This window comes from Pelobates fuscus, chromosome 8 (assembly GCF_036172605.1).
Source record: "Pelobates fuscus isolate aPelFus1 chromosome 8, aPelFus1.pri, whole genome shotgun sequence".
Lineage (NCBI taxonomy): Eukaryota > Metazoa > Chordata > Amphibia > Anura > Pelobatidae > Pelobates > Pelobates fuscus.
In genome coordinates, this window is record NC_086324.1 from 140,065,331 (window position 1) to 140,085,318 (window position 19,988).

The window sequence follows — 19,988 nt, forward strand, 5'->3', positions numbered from 1 at the left end:
CAACAAGACTGGGCCAATACGTGCTCATTACAAATATGTATATATTAATGACATTTATGTGTGTATTATGCATATATAAATGTATATTAATATATTATAGGCATAATTATATATGTTGCTAATACACACATCAATATACATGCATATATAAATATATATATATATATGTGTGTGTGTATTACTGTCAGGATCACATCAATTACGTCTATTACGTTTACCTCGTTTAGTGTATCGTCTCCAATTGTCTCCTTTTTGTCTCTTACAGCGACCCTTGTGTTTCTTTTACTTCATCCCAGTCCCTGTGTGTTTCTTTTTACCCTTCTCCAGCCTCTGTATGTCTCTTTCCCCCAGCCCCTTTGTCTCTTTCTCCCTTTCCAAATCTCATCTGTGTGTCTCTTTCTAACTCCAGACTCTGTGTGCCTTTTTCTCTTCTCCCAACCACTCTGTGTCCCTTTTTCCCCCAGCCCAGTGTTTCCTCCCACAAATCTTGTGTTACTTTGTTCCCCTTCCCTTCTGTATGTCTTTGTTCCCCCAATAAAAACCTTCTGTGTCTCTTTCTCCCCTCTCCTCCATGTGTCTGTCTTCCCCCTCTCCTCCTTGTGTCTCTCTTCCTCATCTCCACCCGTGTCTCTCTCTCTTACCCCTCTGTCTCTTTGCCCCTTCCCCTGTCTCTATTACCCCTCTGTCTCTTTGTCCCTCCATCCCCTGTGTCTCTCTATTACCCCTCTGTCTCTTTTTACCCCCTTCCCTGGTGTCTCTCTATTACTCCTCTGTCTCTGTGTCCCCCCATCTCATGTGTCTCTCTATTACCCCTCTCTTCCCCCCCCCCATATCCTGTGTCTCTCTATTACCCCTCTCTTTGTCCCCCATTCCCCTGTGTCTCTCCATTACCCCTCTCTTTGTCCCCCTTCCCCTGTCTCTCCATTACCCCTCTCTTTGTCCCCCTTCCCCTGTCTCTCCATTACCCCTCTCTTTGTCCCCCTTCCCCTGTCTCTCCATTACCCCTCTCTTTGTCCCCCTTCCCCTGTCTCTCCATTACCCCTCTCTTTGTCCCCCTTCCCCTGTCTCTCCATTACCCCTCTCTTTGTCCCCCTTCCCCTGTCTCTCCATTACCCCTCTCTTTGTCTCCATTACCCCTCTCTTTGTCCCCCTTCCCCTGTCTCTCCATTACCCCTCTCTTTGTCTCCATTACCCCTCTCTTTGTCCCCCTTCCCCTGTCTCTCCATTACCCCTCTCTGTGTCCCCCTTTCCCTGAGTTTTTACTTCTCTGTTTGTGTCCCTGCTGTCTGCCCCTTGTCACAGGAGGACTGAGGGAGGGGGCGGAGCTAACTACCAAGCTCCCTCGCAGTTCCCATAATTCCCAGCACAGCCACATCATAGAGTAATCACTACTCTATGATGTGTAGATGCTGGGAATTATGGGAACCGCGAGGGAGCTTGGTAGTTAGCTCCGCCCCCTCCCTCAGTCCTCCTGTGCTGACAGCTATGATGCTGTCAGTATCAGTGAGTGTGCTGCTGGATCGCTTAGGCGGCCGCCCGGCACACTCACTGATACTGACAGCAGCATAGCTGTCAGCACAGGAGATGGGGCCGCCGGCCGCAAGGTGAGTAATCACCTCAGAGTGTGCCGCCGGACCGGCCACCCGGCGGCACTGACATGCGGCCGGCGGCCGCGATATTCTTAAAAAGGGCTGCAGGGCTCCCTCTCTATAGGGAGTAAGAGCTCTGCAGCCCCCAGGTGCCGCGGCCCACCGGGAAATTTCCCGGTATCCCGGTGGGCCAGTCCGGCCCTGGTGGTTATGGTGTCTATAGCCTGTCCCTGCAGGCTTTTGAATGTAAACACTGACTTTGCAGAGAAAAGGCAGTGTTTACATTGCTTCCTAGTGACACCTCTAGTGACAGACACTCAGACGGTCACTAGAGGCGCTTCCTGTGTCAGTGCGGATTGGCTGAGATCATCAAGCTTGATGATCTCAGTCATAGAGGCAGAGACCAGCACTGTGGTGGAATCTCAGTAAAAATAAATTTAGTAGGCCGAGATTACCACGTGGCATGTGTACGTGCATATGCTGACGTATCGATCAGTTGGATGCACGAGGCAAGATACGATCAGTAGTGTACGGAGCATGTGCAAGAATACAGGATATAGTATTCCCCCTCCTCCATTGTGCTGGACAAGCCATGCGGTCAAACAGGAAGTTAATTCTTATTTGTGTTGATTGGTTAAGAGAATGTGCGGGTGGAGCTTAATATGGGAGGAGTTATATGCCTATATAAGGAGCCTGCACTATTGTCCGGGGCTCAGACTTTGCTGTATTTTGGTGACATTAGTCCCTCTGAGTCCCGATCGGTGATCCAATAAAGAATCTCTTCCTTCCTGAAGAAACCTGTGTCCATCTCTCTGTGCTTGGCTTCCGTCAGTTTCTCCGGTATCATTTGGTGCGTTGGCCGGGAATCTCATCGTTCAACGGTAGCTGAGAGGCAGAGGCGTGAGACGGTCTATCTTTGCCCACGTTCTCTACGGCTGCACCCCTGAACTTCTGCGTGGACCTCCCTTCGTCTCGGCGCCACTGGTCTGTTGTCCAGGAGATCATCGGCCTCTACGTGAGAAGTGCTGGGGTGTCCCCGTCGATGAGTGTGAACTCAGGTTCAGGAACGAGGAGGTAAGACAACTGCTGTTTTAGACGGCAGGACCCACTAGGGGTATACCGATTGTGCGGTAGGCCCAAAGGGGTTTTGAATCTGTGTATCTGTCCCCTCTGTCGGAGGGAAGGAGCGAAGGCGCACCGCTCGATCGAACGCTCTTTAGTCAGACCGTTTGATTTGGTTAGTCAGGCGGGGCGCTCTGGTGTAAAATAAGCCCTAGCCGGACACCGGTGTCTTGTCTAGACTAGCGTTCTAGGGTGTATATTTTGTTCGCTAGGTCGGAGGGACCGGGAGACTAAGCGGCGTCTGTGTAAATCCGGTTCGCTAGTTCTCATCCTATCTGGGCTAAGTGGGAAGGCGTGTAAATTTGGAACCCACTAGACTTTTGATAGTACGACTAAGAGGCATCTGTGTAAATTCGGTCCTCTAGCTCGTTGTATAGTGCGACTAAGAGGCGTCTGTGTAAATTCGGTTCTCTAGCTCGCTATATATGTGGTGATTGGGCAGTGTGGCTAACCAAAACGTATGTAGATTGTTTTTAGGTAGTCCATTCAAGGTACTGGCCAATAGTTTAGTTGGGAATTGTAAATGTGTTAACGATTGTTTTAGTAAAGTGTATATCTTGTTAGATAGCGCGAGCTCAGCCGTCTAGCGAGAGTGTTAATAGTGTGTTGCTGTATTATAGTGCACGGTACCATAATCCTGTATATTTACTGACATTGTATAATAAGTACTAATCATTGTCGTCCATTGCATGTTTAACACCATAACCACTAATAATTGTATTGTGACCTTAACTTGTGCTTTGATCTATGCTAACCGTACTGTAACCGCTATTTGTAAAAGACGATGTTACTGGGGTGTGTTATAGACGGGTAATTCGTATATAGAGAATTATAGCGTGGGTGACTGTATAGTTACGCCAAAGGGCATAATATTGATTATATAGTGACTGGTGTAACAGCTGTGTGTGTATGGGAATTCCCTGAGTGTTTATTGTTATTGTGTACGTTTCACTTGGTAACCGTACCACGTGGTGCTGTTGCCAGAGGAAACGGGTGTGACTGTTGAATAGTACGCATGCATAGTATTCGTTGTCGACGACGTTCCATTGTTAAGTATGGGTGCGTCGCAGTCAACGATTCCGGATCCCTTAGGTTGTATGGTGAAGAATTTTAAAAAGGGATTTAAAATTTGTGATTTTGGGGTAAAGATGTCTCCTGTACGTTTGGTCACTTTGTGTACTAGGGAGTGGCCTACTTTGGTTGCGGCATGGCCGCCACGTGGCAGTTTGGATCCAACTCTGGTACAGCGCTTACACGTGGCTGTATCAGGTAGGCCTGAACTTTACGGCCAGTTTCCTTATATTGACTGTTGGAGACAGGCCGTAAATGACTCGCCAAAATGGCTCCAGACATGCCACGAGGAGCAGTGTCGCCTCATGGTAGCTAGGACTTGTTCGTCCACTAGGACCGGTGTTAGGCCCATTTTGGACACGCCCCCTGAGTCCGAGATCCCTTTGCCGCCCCCTTACTTTCCGTTAAGAAGAAGTGACGCAAACGCAGGAAGCCCTGCACCCCTCCCCTCATTACCCTCATCCACTTCCGCTTCCTCCTCCAGTACAGGATCCACCCCCCCTCGTACTAAATCTCCCCTTCCGGAACCAGAACCCACCCCCATTAAAAACGAATATCCTGATTTGGCGCCACTTCAGACTTCCGGTCAAGCTTCATCTAGCTCGGCTCGAAGTGTTTTATTTACGACCTTTTCACAAAACCAACCTCCCACATCCCCATACCCTATCTCTCCCCGACCGGAACTCATGACTGACGCCTCTCTACGTAGCCCTATCCAAACCCGACAGTTGACTGGTGCCCAACAATTAAAGCATTATCAGATGCCTCTTCGCCTAAATCCCGGGTCAGCTTATATCGATGCCGCAGGCAGGGGCGGACTGAGAACCCTCAGGGCCCCCGGGCAAAATAAATCAAGGGCCCCTTACAGGCTCCACCCATACTCCGCAGCAAGCGCCACCCATGTCCCGCTCCAGCCACACCCTACACAATCTTTAGACACAAGGAACAAAAGTGCAATAATCCCTTCAAGGCCCCAGTAGAGACTACAATGGGCCATGGAGGGGGGTCTTTCTAGCAGAGGCTATCTCAGTGTCCTTTAGAGAGTGTGTTAGAAAGAATCCCCTCCAGGCCCTATTGGAGACTACAATGGAGTCTAATAGGCTTGGAAGGGGGTCTTTCTAACAGAGGCCATCTCAGTGTCCCTGCTGGAAACAGTCGCCTAAAGGCCCCAGTAGAGACTACAATTGAGGGCTAATGGGCCATGGAGGGGGGGAGCATTCTAGCAGAGGCTATCTCAGTGTCCTTTAGAGAGTGTGTTAGAAAGAATTTCCTCCAGGTCCCATTAGAGACTACAATGGAGTCTAATGGGGCCTGGAGGGGGGTCTCTCCAACACTCTGGTTCCTATTCACAATATAGCAACACAACATAGCTGATACCTAGGCCAAGTTGGCTCCTCTTACCCTAATTACGGTTGCTGACTGGCAGTCTGTGGGCTTGCTGGAAGGCTGTGGGCTTACTGGCTGCGGCTGGCAGGCTGTGGGCTTGCTGGCAGGCTGTGGGCTTGCTGGCTACTGCCGGCAGGCTGTGGGCTTGCTGGCTGTGGGCTTGCTGAAAGGCTGTGGGCTTACTGGCTGCGGCTGGCAGGCTGTGGGCTTGCTGGCAGGCTGTGGGCTTGCTGGCTACTGCCGGCAGGCTGTGGGCTTGCTGGCTGCGGCTGGCAGGCTGTGGGCTTGCTGGCTGCGGCTGGCAGGCTGTGGCTTGCTGGCTGGCAGGCTGTGGCTTGCTGGCTGCGGTTGGCAGGCTGTGGGTTTGCTGGCTTTAAGCCTAACTGGTGGCCTGTAGGCTGGCTGGCTGTCTACTGGCCAGCCTGTGGGCTGGCTGGCCTGTGGGTTGGCTGGCTTGCTGGCTACTGGGGCACTCGTAGATTATTTAAAGAAATAATCCATGCACAATAACCACTACTACTCTGTGTAGTTGTTATGGTGCCAGGAGGGCCGGGCCCCCCTCCCAGAGTAAGTAGTCAAACTGTTTAAGAACAGTTTGACAACTTACCTGGGGTCTGCTGGGATATGAGGCTGTAGTAGGGTATAGGAGCAGTGGTGCAATGTGTAAGGGGTGCAGTGTGTGTGAAAGGTTCAGTGTGTGTGAGGGGGTGTAGTGTGTGAATGTGTAGGGTGTGTGGGGCAATGTGTGTACGAGGGGGCTGTGTATGTGTGTGGCAATGTTAGTATGGGGGGCTGTGTGTGTATGGGTGGGCAGTGTATGTGTGTGTGTGTGAGGCAATGTGTGTAAATGTGTATGTGTGTGTGGGGGCAGTGTGTGTGTATGGGGGGCAGTGTGTGAATGTGTATGGTGTGTGGGGGCAGTGTGTTTATGGGGCTAAAGTTCACTCTCACCACTGCGACCACCAGGAATACCTGGTGGTCACAGTGTTGAGAGTGAACTCTAGCCCGTAGCTCCAGGGCTAGAGTTTACTCTCGCAAGAGCCGTAACGTTGCCGTGGTAACCGCGGCAACGATCTGTGCTCGCGCAAGAAGGACCCAGAGGAGCTGCAGGCTGAGCTCCTGGGTCCTATCTTCCTCCCTCCCCTGCCGGCTGCCCGCACGGTGCCTGCGGACAGGGGAGGGGGCAATTGCCCTCCTCTTACTCCCCCCTCCCCCTCTTCTTACCCCCTTCTTACTCCCACTCTCTTCTTACCCCCCTTCTTACTCCCACTCTCCTTACTCTCCCCCTCTTCTTACTACCCCTCCCCCTCTTCTTACTCCCCCCTCTTCTTACCCCCTCCCCGCTCTTCTTACCCCCCTCCCCCCTCTTCTTACTCCCCCTTCCTCTTTTTACTCCCCCCTCCCCTCTTCTTACCCCCTTTACTCCCCCCTCTCTTCTTACTCTCCCCTCTTCTTACCCCCTTTACTCCCCCCTCTTCTTACTCTCCCCTCCCCCTCTTCTTACTCCCCCCCTTCCTCTTTTACTCCCCCCTCCCCCTCTTCTTACCCCCTTCTTACTCCCCCCTCCCTTCTTACCCCCTCCCTTCTTACCCCCCTCCCTCTCTCTTCTTACCCCCCTCCCTCTCTCTTCTTACCCCCCTCCCTCTCTCTTTTTACCCCCCCTCCCTCTCTCTTTTTACCCCCTACTCCCCTCTCTCTTTTTACCCCCCTCCCTCTCTCTTTTTACCCCCCTCCCTCTCTCTTTTAACCCCCCCTCTCTCTTTTAACCTCCCCTCCCTCTCTCTTTTAACCCCCCTCTCTCTTTTAACCCCCCCTCCCTCTCTCTTTTAACCCCCCTCCCTCTCTCTTTTACCCCCCTCCCTCTCTCTTTTAACCCATCTCTTTTAACAACCCCTCCCTTTTAACCCCCCCCTCTCTCTTTTAACCCCCCCTCTCTCTTTTAACCCCCCCTCTCTCTTTTAACCCCCCTCCCTCTCTCTTTTAACCCCCCCTCCCTCTCTCTTTTAACCCCCCCTCCCTCTCTCTTTTAACCCCTCCCTCTCTCTTTTAACCCCCCCTCCCTCTCTCTTTTAACCCCCCTCCCTCTCTCTTTTACCCCCCTCCCTCTCTCTTTTAACAACCCCTCCCTCTCTCTTTTAACAACCCCTCCCTTTTAACCCCCCCCTCTCTCTTTTACCCCCCCTCTCTCTTTTACCCCCCCCCCTCTTTTAACTCCCTCCCTCTCTCTTTTTACCCCCTCCCCGTAGCGTGGCCGAGCTGCTCTGCGTCCGCGGTGCCGGCCGGAGTGATAGGAAGGTGCACACACACTGAGTGTGCACCTTCCTGTCAGTCCGGCCGGGTACAGGGAACAGAAACTCCTGTTCCGCGCGGAACAGGAGTTTCTGTTTCCTGTACCCGGCCGGACTGACAGGAAGGTGCACACTCAGTGTGTGTGCACCTTCCTATCACTCCGGCCGGACCGCGGACGCAGAGCAGCTCGGCCACGCTACGGGGAGGGGAGGTGAGAAGCTGCAGCCGCCTGAGCGCTCTTAAGAGAGCGCTCAGGCGGCTGCAGCATTTAAAGGGGCTGCCGGGCCCCCCACCCGGCCGGGCCCTCGGACCATGTCCGAAGTGCCCGACCGGTCAGTCCGCCCCTGGCCGCAGGTCAAATGGCACACGCTGACCCAGTCTTCGTATATGTCCCATTTACCACTACCGACCTTTTAAACTGGAAGACCCATAATTCCTCGTATACTGAGAAACCACAAGCCATGACTGATCTGTTCACCTCAATAGTACAGACGCATAATCCGACATGGGCTGATTGCCAGCAGTTACTAATGACTTTATTTAACAATGAGGAAAGGACAAGAATAAATCAAGCAGCCATTAAAGCATTAGAAGATAGAGCCCGTGCTTTGAACCAAGCTAATCCAGCAGCATGGGCCGCAACACATTATCCCAATACTGATCCCGATTGGAACGTAAATGGTGCTGATATGGTTCAACTCAGAGCCTATAGAGACGCTATAATTGCTGGCATGAAAGCAGGAGGAAAGAAAGCCATTAACATGTCGAAGACAGTTGAGGTGATCCAGAAAAGCGATGAAGCGCCCAGTGTCTTTTATGACCGATTATTGGAGGCGTACCGCTTGTACACCCCCTTTAATCCGGAAGACGCAGATAATTCCCGAATGGTTAACTCCGCCTTTGTCAGCCAAGCATACGGAGATATTAAGCGCAAGCTACAAAAGTTAGAAGGGTTTGCAGGTATGTCCATCACCCAACTAATGGAGGTAGCTAATAAGGTTTATATGAACAGGGATACAGAAAGTAAGAAAGAGGAAGAGCGCAAGATGCGTAAAAAGGCTGATATGCTAGCGGTAGCGATCGCAGGCGTAGATAGACGGGGCCCAGATAGAGGCGATAGTAGATGGAATGAGGAACCTCTAAGTAAAAATCAGTGCGCTTACTGTAGGGAAGAAGGGCATTGGAGAAATGAGTGCCCGCGAAGGGAACAGTCTGAGAGAGACAGACCTAGGACAGGTTATGGAAACTTTAGAGGCAGAGCGAGAGGTAGAGGAGGCCCCGGAGGGAGTAATGGTTATAGAGGGAGTAATGGGAACAGAGGAAGTGTTAGGGAAGACAGGTATATTCCAGCAGCGCAAAGGTCCCGCGATAGAGAAGGTAGGGACTTCGTAGGATTGGCTGACACGGTCATGGAGGACTATTGATACCGACCGGGCTCCATCCCCCTTGGTCGAGCGGAGCCTATGGTCGATGTATCAATAGGGGGAAAAAGGAGTGCGTTCATGATCGACACTGGTGCTGAACATTCAGTGGTGACTAATCTAGTTGCTCCTCCATCTGGAAGGACTATTACTGTGATAGGAGCAACTGGAAGAAGTGCTGAAAGACCGGTTCTTAAAAGTCGACTCTGTACATTGGGAGGCCACGTAGTAAAACACCAATTCCTTTATATGCCTGAATGTCCAGTCCAATTGCTGGGACGTGATATGCTATCAAAATTACAAGCGCAGATTACGTTCCTACCAAATGGAACAACATCTTTAAAGTTTAATGGACCTTCAGGTATTATGACTTTATCCGTACCAAAGGAAGAAGAGTGGCGACTTTATACAGTGTTGACTAGCCAAAACCCTAGGAGTGATGAGACATTGTTTAACATACCAGGAGTTTGGGCAGAGAACAACCCACCAGGACTGGCCCGCAATATTCCACCTATAAAAATTGAACTGAAACTTGGGGTTTATCCAGTAAGCCTAAGACAATACCACATCCCACAGAAGGCTAAGAAGAACATCCAATCCTATCTGGATAAATTCATACGGTATGGTATCCTAAAATTCTGTACTTCCCCCTGGAACACCCCATTGTTGCCTGTTCAAAAGCCCGGTACAGATGAGTATCGACCTGTGCAGGACTTAAGAGCAGTCAATGATGCGGTTGTTAGTATACATCCAGTTGTACCCAATCCATATAACCTGCTTGCTTTAATTCCGGGCGGGGCTACTTACTTCACAGTCTTAGATCTCAAAGATGCCTTCTTTTGCCTTCGAATTGCCACAGAAAGTCAATGTATTTTCGCTTTCCAATGGGAGAACGCTGTAACGGGCTCAAAACGCCAAATGACTTGGACAAGACTGCCCCAAGGGTTTAAAAATTCACCTACCCTATTTGGTTCAGCCCTAAGTCAAGATCTATTGGATTTCGAGTCCATCCCAGGAGAGTGTGTCTTGTTACAATATGTAGATGACTTGTTGATAGCAGCAGTTACAAAAGAAATCTGTCAGCAAGCCACGCACGATCTACTACACATTCTCTGGAAGGCAGGATACAAGGTGTCTAGAAAGAAGGCTCAGTTGTGTTTGCCAACTGTCAAGTATCTAGGATTCCATATCTCTGAAGGTCAAAGGATTATGGGGCCAGAGAGAAAAGAAGCTGTCTGCCAAATACCAATACCCAAGAATAGAAGACAAGTGCGAGAATTCTTGGGGGCAGCAGGCTTCTGTAGGATATGGATTCCCAGCTATGCGATACTGGCAAAACCTCTGTACGCAGCCATCAAAGGTACAGAGCACGACCCCTTCTTATGGACCCAAGAACAGCAAACGGCATTTGAAGATGTGAAGAAGGCTTTGATGAGTGCCCCAGCATTAGGTCTACCTGATCACACACGACCATTCTACTTATATGTACACGAGCAAAGAAGAATGGCTGTGGGAGTATTGACACAGTACTTGGGATCATGGCAAAGACCTGTTGCCTACATGTCTAAGCAACTGGATGCAGTGGCCAGCGGACTTCCACCTTGTCTAAGAGCCGTAGCTGCAGCCGCCTTGCTAGTAGCTGAAGCCGATAAACTCACTCTGGGTCAAGAACTTTATGTACGAGTCCCACATGCAGTACAGACGTTGTTGGATTACAAAGGAAATCATTGGTTTAGTAATAGCCGTATGACCAAGTATCAAGCAATGTTGTGTGAAAATCCAAGAGTGCATTTAGAGACTGTAAATACCTTAAATCCAGCTACCCTTTTGCCACAACCTACTGAAAGTCAACATGATTGTTTGGAAGTAATGGATGAAGTATTTTCAAGTAGACCAGATCTTCGTGATTTTCCCATCCAGAACCCCGATGTTCAATATTATACCGACGGCAGTAGTTATGTGAAAGAAGGGATCCGCTATGCAGGATATGCAGTGACAACAATAGACAAGGTGATAGAAGCTCGGCCACTGGCAAAAGGAACATCAGCACAAAAGGCAGAATTAATAGCACTAACACGAGCGTTACAATTGGCTGAAGGTTTAAGAGTAAATATCTATACGGACTCTAAGTATGCGTTTTTAACCACTCATGCCCACGGAGCTTTGTATAAAGAAAGAGGACTACTGAATTCAGAAGGCAAAGAAATCAAATACGCAGCTGAAATCCTACAACTATTGGAAGCAGTGTGGGAGCCGAAAGAAGTCGGTATCATACATTGTCGAGCGCATCTGAGAGGAGATGGTGATGTAACCAAGGGAAATCGGATGGCAGATAGTGCAGCTAAGCGTGCTGCTGAATCAGGAAGACAGGAGTATGTGGGGCATATAGCTGCTCTTATACCAACTCCACTGTCTCAATGGACTCCAGTTTATACAACTCAGGAAGAGGAGTGGTTAAAGACTGAACCGGGAAAGTATTTGGAGAACAAGTGGTATCAGCTAGAAGATGGAAGAATAGTTATACCAGCATCACTAGCAGTAGAAATTGTCCAGAACTATCATAACGGGACACATTCTGGGAGAGACAGTACAGAAGAATCTCTCAGGAAACATTTCTACATACCAAGATTGTCCAACTTGACTCAGGCCATTGTACGTAGATGTGTAACGTGTGCTAAAAATAATGCAAGACAAGGACCAGTAAAGCCACCAGGAGTCCAGTTTATGGGGGGACTCCCCATGTCCGATCTACAAATAGACTTTACAGTGATGCCTAAATCGGGTGGACATCGTTACCTGCTGGTAATTGTGTGCACCTATTCAGGCTGGGTAGAAGCATGTCCTACTCGTACAGAGAAAGCAGGAGAAGTTGTAAGATTCCTGCTACGAGAAATAATACCCCGATATGGACTACCCTGTTCTATAGGATCGGACAATGGGCCAGCTTTTGTTCACCAGTGCCTACAACAACTGACTCATATGCTTGGTATAAAGTGGAGGCTTCATACTGCATATAGACCCCAGAGTTCTGGTAAGGTAGAGAGAATGAATAGAACTATAAAGAACCAGTTGGCTAAAATGTGTCAGGAAACCCAACTTAAGTGGAACGTTCTCTTACCTATAGCTCTATTGCGAATCCGCAGTACCCCTACCAGAAGGATGGGCCTCTCTCCTTTTGAAATTATGTATGGACGACCACCTCCCGTACTTGGTAACTTAAGGGGGGATTTGAGTCAGTTGGGAGAAGGAATTACCCGGCAGCAGGTTGTAGAGTTGGGTAAGACTATGGAGGAGGTACAGAAATGGGTACAAGATAGATTACCTGTGAATATATATCCCCCTGTTCATAGTTATCATCCAGGAGACCAAGTGTGGATAAAAGAGTGGAATAATGTACCGTTAGGGCCTAAGTGGAGAGGTCCTTATGTTGTTCTTTTGTCTACCCCTACAGCGATAAAAGTAGCCGAAGTGACTCCGTGGATACATCACTCCAGGGTTAAGCCAGCAGCAGTCGATTCTTGGCAAGTTACAGCAGATCCAGAGAATCCCTGCAAGATCCGGTTGAAACGCACTACTCAGTCGGAGTAACGAGGAATTATTGTGGATTACAAATTTTATTGTTACAGGTGTGAGTGAGAAGGCCATAATAAAGCCTGTCCGCTTACCATCACATAGTGTATAAGCCAGGAAAGTCTCGAAGGGACACCTGTGAAGACGAGCAGAACTCCATTCCCTGCAGCCCTCACATCCTGGAAGCTGAGGTTCCATCGCACGGACGAAGACTGAGGATGACGGCGAAAGATGTGCTTTTGATTGTGTTTATTTACATGTGTTTTTATATTCAGGAAGGTAGAGGTACCGACACTCCTAGCTGTGAGGTATGCATTAAGACTACGAGAACAGGTAACCATATTTCCCAAACCCTAATTTGGCATTCACAATACGAGTGTAAAGGAGAGGTATCAAAATGTAGATACCTAAATATAGACTATAGTGTGTGCCATTTAGGAGTAGGAGAACCTAAGTGCTTCAGTCCAGAGTATCAACCTCGTACAATTTGGTTGACTCTCAGGAATGGAGATCCTCAGGGGACCCTAATTAATAAGACGGTGTTAGAATCCGTACATTCTTCGGGTGTTCTGCTATTTGATGCGTGTAAAGCGATATCGAGTGGTAGAAAGCCGTGGAATGTATGTGGGGATCTTAGATGGGAGAGGACGTATGGGTCTAACGATAAATACATTTGTCCCAGTAGCAAAAATAAATATGTGAGTCCTAGATGCCCAAATAAAGACTATAACTTTTGTCCATATTGGTCTTGTGTGGGGTGGGCGACTTGGGGACAGACAGTAGACAAAGACATGATAGTGACTAAGTTGCCGACTAGCCCATATTGTAAGTCTATGGAATGCAACCCAGTCCATATACTTATTAATAACCCCGACAAGTTCTTAGATAAGTATGGAAATTTATTTGGGTTTCAGATATACGGGACGGGTTTAGATCCTGGGACATTATTGTTTATAGGAATAGAGACTGATACGGTATCCTCCCAGACTCATCAAGTATACCATTCCTTTTACGAAGAGATGAGTATAGATAATAAGATCCCCCATAATGCTAAAAACCTGTTCATCGATCTAGCTGAAAGTATTGCCGGTAGTCTTAATGTTACCAACTGCTATGTGTGTGGAGGTACTAACATGGGAGACCAATGGCCTTGGGAAGCAAAGGAGGTAATGTCCGGTTCTGAGGCAGTTGACCAATTAATATCTACACAAGCCGATTATCATATGAGTGTTAGAGGTAAATCTGAGTGGAGATTAAAGACCTCCATCATAGGTTATGTTTGCATAGCAAGGAAAGGAATAATGTATAATACTTCTGTAGGAGAATTAACTTGTCTAGGGCAAAAAGCTTACGATGATGATACAAAGAATACAACTTGGTGGTCGGCTTCAAATGTCTCAGAACCATCTAACCCGTTTGCTAGATACGCCAATTTAAAGGACGTGTGGTTTGATCTATCCATCACATCTACCTGGAGAGCCCCAGCAAATTTGTACTGGATCTGTGGTAAGAAAGCCTATTCGGAGTTGCCACAGGACTGGGAAGGGGCATGTGTGTTGGGTATGCTCAAACCATCCTTCTTCTTGTTACCGATTGAAACAGGTGAGACTTTAGGTGTTAAAGTGTATGATGTGAATCATAGGAAGAAAAGGGGACCCATAGAGATAGGTACCTGGGAAGATAATGAATGGCCTCCCCAGCGTATCATAGACTATTATGGGCCAGCCACGTGGGCTGAGGATGGTACTTTTGGTTATAGAACCCCTATTTATATGCTCAACCGTATTATAAGATTACAGGCGGTGGTTGAGATTATCACAAATGAGACATCACAAGCGCTCAATCTTCTAGCGAAGCATAACACCAGGATGAGGACAGCAGTCTACCAAAATAGATTAGCCTTGGATTACCTTTTGGCAGTAGAGGGAGGTGTATGTGGGAAGTTTAACCTAAGCAATTGCTGTCTTCAAATAGACGACGAAGGGCAAGCAATAGCTGAGCTTACTAGCCATATGGTTAAACTAGCGCATGTGCCTACTCAGGTATGGAAAGGGTACAATCCAAGTAGTTGGTTTGGTAGCTGGTATGAGTGGTTTGGAGGGCTTAAGGCAGTGGTAGGTGGAGTCCTACTGATTTTACTGTTGTGTCTACTCCTACCGTGTCTTATACCCCTAGTAGTTAGGTCGGTGCAAAGCCTGATAGGAAGTATAGCAGAGAGGAAGGCTGCTGCACAGATAATGGCGATATATAAATATAAGGCTCTAGATCAGGGAGAACCAATGCAAGAAGATGAATGTTGAAGATTCACATCATAAGATAAGTCTGGTCTGGTTCAAGGTAACTTGCGGTGTAAGCAAAACTAAGGTTATGTGATGCCTCAAGTAATTGTAAAATATCAAGAGGCATCAAAGGGGGGAATGTGGTGGAATCTCGGTAAAAATAAATTTAGTAGGCCGAGATTACCACGTGGCATGTGTACGTGCATATGCTGACGTATCGATCAGTTGGATGCACGAGGCAAGATACGATCAGTAGTGTACGGAGCATGTGCAAGAATACAGGATATAGTATTCCCCCTCCTCCATTGTGCTGGACAAGCCATGCGGTCAAACAGGAAGTTAATTCTTATTTGTGTTGATTGGTTAAGAGAATGTGCGGGTGGAGCTTAATATGGGAGGAGTTATATGCCTATATAAGGAGCCTGCACTATTGTCCGGGGCTCAGACTTTGCTGTATTTTGGTGACATTAGTCCCTCTGAGTCCTGATCGGTGATCCAATAAAGAATCTCTTCCTTCCTGAAGAAACCTGTGTCCATCTCTCTGTGCTTGGCTTCCGTCAGTTTCTCCGGTATCAGCACGACGTTGGAGAAAAAAAAAAAAGTGAGTAAAACACTATTTTTAAAAACACACACAGACACCACGACTGACACACACACACACACCACGACTGACACACACACACACACCATGACAGACAAAGACACACACACACACACACACCATGATACAGACACACCGTGACACAGACGACACAGACAGACACACAGCATGACACATATAGACACACACACAGCGTAACACAGACAGACACACACACAGCATGACGCAGACAGACACACACCATGACACAGACAGACACACACACACAGCATGACACAGACAGACACACACACACACACACACAGCATGATACAGACACACACACACAGCATGACACAGACACATACACACACCATGACAGACAGACACACACACAGCATGGAACACACACACACACACACACTCCCACTGACATACATATTTTTTAGTACCTGTGGGTGGGCAGACTGGTAGCTGTGCTGGCGGCCGCAGGGAGAACTTGAAAGGCGGCCGCAGGGGAAGCTTTTCATGAGGCCGGGAGCAGGCTCTTCTGGGGGAGCAGGCTGTTCTGTCTCTGCTCCCCCTCCCTCGCGCGCAGCTTAATGAGACCGTAGCCGGAATATGACGTCATATTCCGGCCCGGTCTCTTTCTAGCGCGCGAGGGAGGGGGAGCAGAGACAGAACAGCCTGCTCCCCCAGAAGAGCCTGCTTCCGGCCTCATGAAAAGCTTCCCCTGCGGCCGCCTTTCAAGTTCTTCCTGCGGCCGCAGGTCACCCCGGCCCCAGGTGCCGACGGCCCACCGGGAAATTTCCCGGTATCCCGGTGGGCCAGTCCGGCCCTGGCTGCTTGATCCAAGGATAAATCTGACTGCCATTCTGGGATCAAGAAGGATTTTCTTTTCCTAGTTTGTTGCAAGTGCTTCAAAGTGTTTTTTTGCCTTCTTTTGGATCAACAGCAAAAAACAAATGTGAGGAAGGCTGAACTTGATGGATGCAAGTCTCTTTTCAGCTGTGTACCTATGTAACTATGTAACATCGTGTGGTTTTCCAGAATCATACTTCACTCAGCTGAACTCTCTAGCAGAAGCAAGTTCAGGTCCTGGTAAGTCTATGTGCCGATTCTGGCAGTGTTTACAGCATGCATGCGCGAACGGCACTCACAAACAAGGCCGTCCGTATATTCTATGCATACGCATGCGCAAATGGCACGGCTGCGATTAACCCTGGTTCGCCAATTCACAAGATGGTGGATGGGGCATTTCAGGCCATGCAAGCATGCGCAAGGTTTTAAAGGCACGGAAGCGCGAACATTTTAATATACCTCTGATGGTTTTTTCTCAGCTTATCTTTGCTTGGAAATATCGGATTTGGACGCGTTTTTTGCTCTCAATTTGCCTTTTTTCAGCTTTCTGCAGGTAAGGTTTGAAGTTTGTTCCCTTTGTGGGAAAAGTTCATCATCTTACTGTTCATATTTAGTTACAGGATATTTTTTTCATTGTTAGCCCTTAAGTTGATATGGACAATTCTCCTGTGTCAGCCAAATCATCCGTTATAGGCCATGGGTGAGCAATATGTTTTTTATTTGGAATTATTATTAAAGAGTGCACAGTCTTATGTGATTTCTGTTTCAACATCCCTCAAAACCGGTCGGCCCTAGATCTCCATCATGGAGAAGGGAGAAGCCTTCCCAGGATGTGGAGCAAGGCCTTTGGAAAACTGAAGGCTTTGCAGAAAATGCTTTGCCCTTATTGCTGGTGAATCTGGTGAACAACATCAGGTGCCCCAGGCTTCAAACTCTGCACAGGATATAGCCTCATGGATTAAACAGGCAGTGGCAGAAGGGATTGTCGAGTCTACTAGAGGCAAGAGGCCTAGACAAGATTCCTTCCAAATGGGTTCAGAATCTTCGGAGGAGGAGAGACAAGGCACAGCAGAATCCTGGGAATTGGAACAAATTTCTCAATTGAGGAAGGATCTTCCAGTCCCTACTTTGTCCTATGTTTTAAAGAAAACTAGAGCAGACAGGAAGAAATTAAGAACAGATCCTGAGAGAGGGAGAGAAGAGGAATCGATTGGGGAAAGGTAAGTTCGGCATGACAGTGCCGCTTTAATATAAAAATACACAGAGTAAAATAACACACGTATATATAAAATATTTATAATACTATATATAATGCAACCACCCCCCCATGTTCCATATATATATATATATATATATATATATATATATAATAAAAATAAATAATTAATTGAAAATAAATAAAAAAATTAAATAATTAAAAAAAAATTATATATGTATATATTTTATTCTAACTGTATTTGATATTAATATGTACATATTTTTTTGTCAATCTTTCTCTTATTATGGCATTTGCGTTATGGGGTACAGAATAAAGAGAGGAGGCGGTATGGGGTAATACTAGTTGATGGAAACAAGATGGTACATGGTACACTCCTACGAAGGACTGCCATATATTTTTTGTTTTTGAAACGTCAAGTAAACATAGTATTACAAGCAATTGTTGAAGAAATGGGTGCTACGGTCAGTTAGTAATTGCTCAAATGGTAGGTTTCATGTGTACAATAGAACAGGTTAGTCATGCTATGTGTTAAGTAGCTCTGGCTCTCGCTCAGTACATGTCAACATGGCATTGGTAGCTTACGGCACAACAGGTCAAGCGCTCTGGGTAAAGTAACAGGATTCTGCCACAGATTAATAACGTTAAACATATTCACACAAGCTAAACTCAGCCATAGCGTGCTACAGTGAAAGATTACTCTGACTGCTCCTATTCTTAGGCAAGTTTGAGAAGAGACAAGCTTAGTGCATTATGTGTAGAGCATGTTAGGCATTTATCTACAGTGTCTGCGATCTATAAGCAGGTTTGTGTTGCCCTAGGAAATAGTACAAGCTAGCAATCCATCACATATCAGACATTTGTAGGGTTATTGCCCACAGCGCCATTTTCCATAGATTCGGCGTATATTCAAAATTCTAAAACAAGCGTGATAGGGATGTCAGAAGTGTTATGCAAGATACTATGTAGTAAGGCATAGACATACTGTGCACTCTGGGTATAAGGCATAGTTAGCAGGTTAGGCTGGCTGTCGGTTTAGGCAGCATTAGGTTACATTGCATGCATGGTAAAAACAAAAAGAGATCCTCATAGAAATCTGAAACAATGCTAGGGCATGCTTATGGAGTTGTCGACATGCTTGGCAGCCAATAATATTAAAGGACCACTCTAGTGCCAGGAAAACATACTCGTTTTCCTGGCACCAGAGTGCCCTGAGGGTGCCCCCACCCTCAGGGACCCACTCCCGCCGGGCTTTGGAAAGGGTAAAGTGTTTAAAACTTACCTTTTTCCAGCGGTGGGCGGAGAGCTCTCCTCCTCTGATCCTCCTCTTCTCCTCCCCGTCGGCTGAATGCACACGCGCGGCACGAGCTGCGCGCATTCAGCCGGTCACATAGGAAAGCATTCATAATGCTTTCCTATGGACGCTTGCGTGCTCTCACTGTGAAAATCACAGTGAGAATCACGCAAGCGCCTCTCGCGGCTGTCAATGAGACAGCCACTAGAGGAAATAGGGGAAGGCTTAACCCATTCACAAACATAGCAGTTTCTCTGAAACTGCTATGTTTATGAAAAAATGGGTTAATCCTAGAAGGACCTGGCACCCAGACCACTTCATTAAGCTGAAGTGGTCTGGGTGCCTAGAGTGGTCCTTTAAGTAAATGATCAGGCCTAGGTAGTGAAAATAAAGAGGTAATCATGACTCTAGGCTTACAGTCTATTATAGTACTGAGGGAGTGTCCAAAGTCCTGTTCTGTGTCCAAGCTGGTAGTTGGGCTGCGATCTCTCACCCTATGCCACTGGTGTGCTGTATGAGGTAATCCACTCTGTGGTCTTGCGTGATGAACATGTAGGTGTTTCGTGGGCCGCGTCGGCTCCCGCTCCAGCCCCAGGCCTCATGGAAGGTCTGCATCTGTATTCCACAGACTCGGGCATGCAGTGCAGCCGGGTCTTCCCCTTTATGGGTGCTACGGAGGACCCTGATATTGCGAAGCCGGCAGCGGCGGGCGGTTCTCCGGCATCGTGGGCGATGCTGTGGGGGTTTACCCCTCTTGGCCTTCGGCCCAGGTAGGCAGGGAGCCTGGGTGGCGTGTGCTCCAGGCTGGGGTCTGCCCGAGCGGGACTCGCCCGGCCCTTTCATCTCGGCTTCTCTCACCTCCCGCGTAGGCTTCGGTGCTTGCAGTGCCATACGCTGCTCCAATTGCTGCCAGAAGCGCTGGAATGCCTTGGCTATGCGTCGGAGGAAGCGCTTGATTATGTCGTCGCCGTGGCCTGCATCAGTAGGCGCCATTCGTGTCGCGGTGTGCATGCTAGGCCCGCTTTGTGTTGGGCCTGTGTCTTTGCAGGCTGTTAGGGTGTGAGCGAGAACCTGCTGCCTATCGATGGGGACCGTGATGACCCTCGCCGGTCCAGAGGGGGGGGAACAAGGGCCCAATATCGAGTGTCCAGTCGAGAATGGCGTCGGAGGAGCGGCCGTCTCCTCCGCGCCGGCCATGCTTGTAGGCCGCATACGGTACTCGGGCGATTCTCGCTTCAATTGTGGCATGTTTAGTACCCGTTGATTCGCCCGGGTGTCACCAGTAGCTCAGTGGCCCTTGTGAGTCGAGT

The 19,988-nt window shown here is 48.3% G+C and overlaps 1 protein-coding gene across 1 annotated transcript in view; it reads right to left on the bottom strand.

Annotated features, from left to right (window-relative positions):
- OTOA (otoancorin) overlaps nt 1–19,671 on the bottom strand; it is a 116,531-nt gene extending 96,860 nt beyond the window's left edge. Inside the window, exon 1 of the mRNA XM_063429484.1 lies at nt 19,172–19,671. Within this exon, the coding sequence (XP_063285554.1) occupies nt 19,172–19,671 (500 nt within the window). The remainder of the gene's footprint in view (nt 1–19,171) is intronic.
- Between the last annotated feature and the right edge of the window lie 317 nt (nt 19,672–19,988).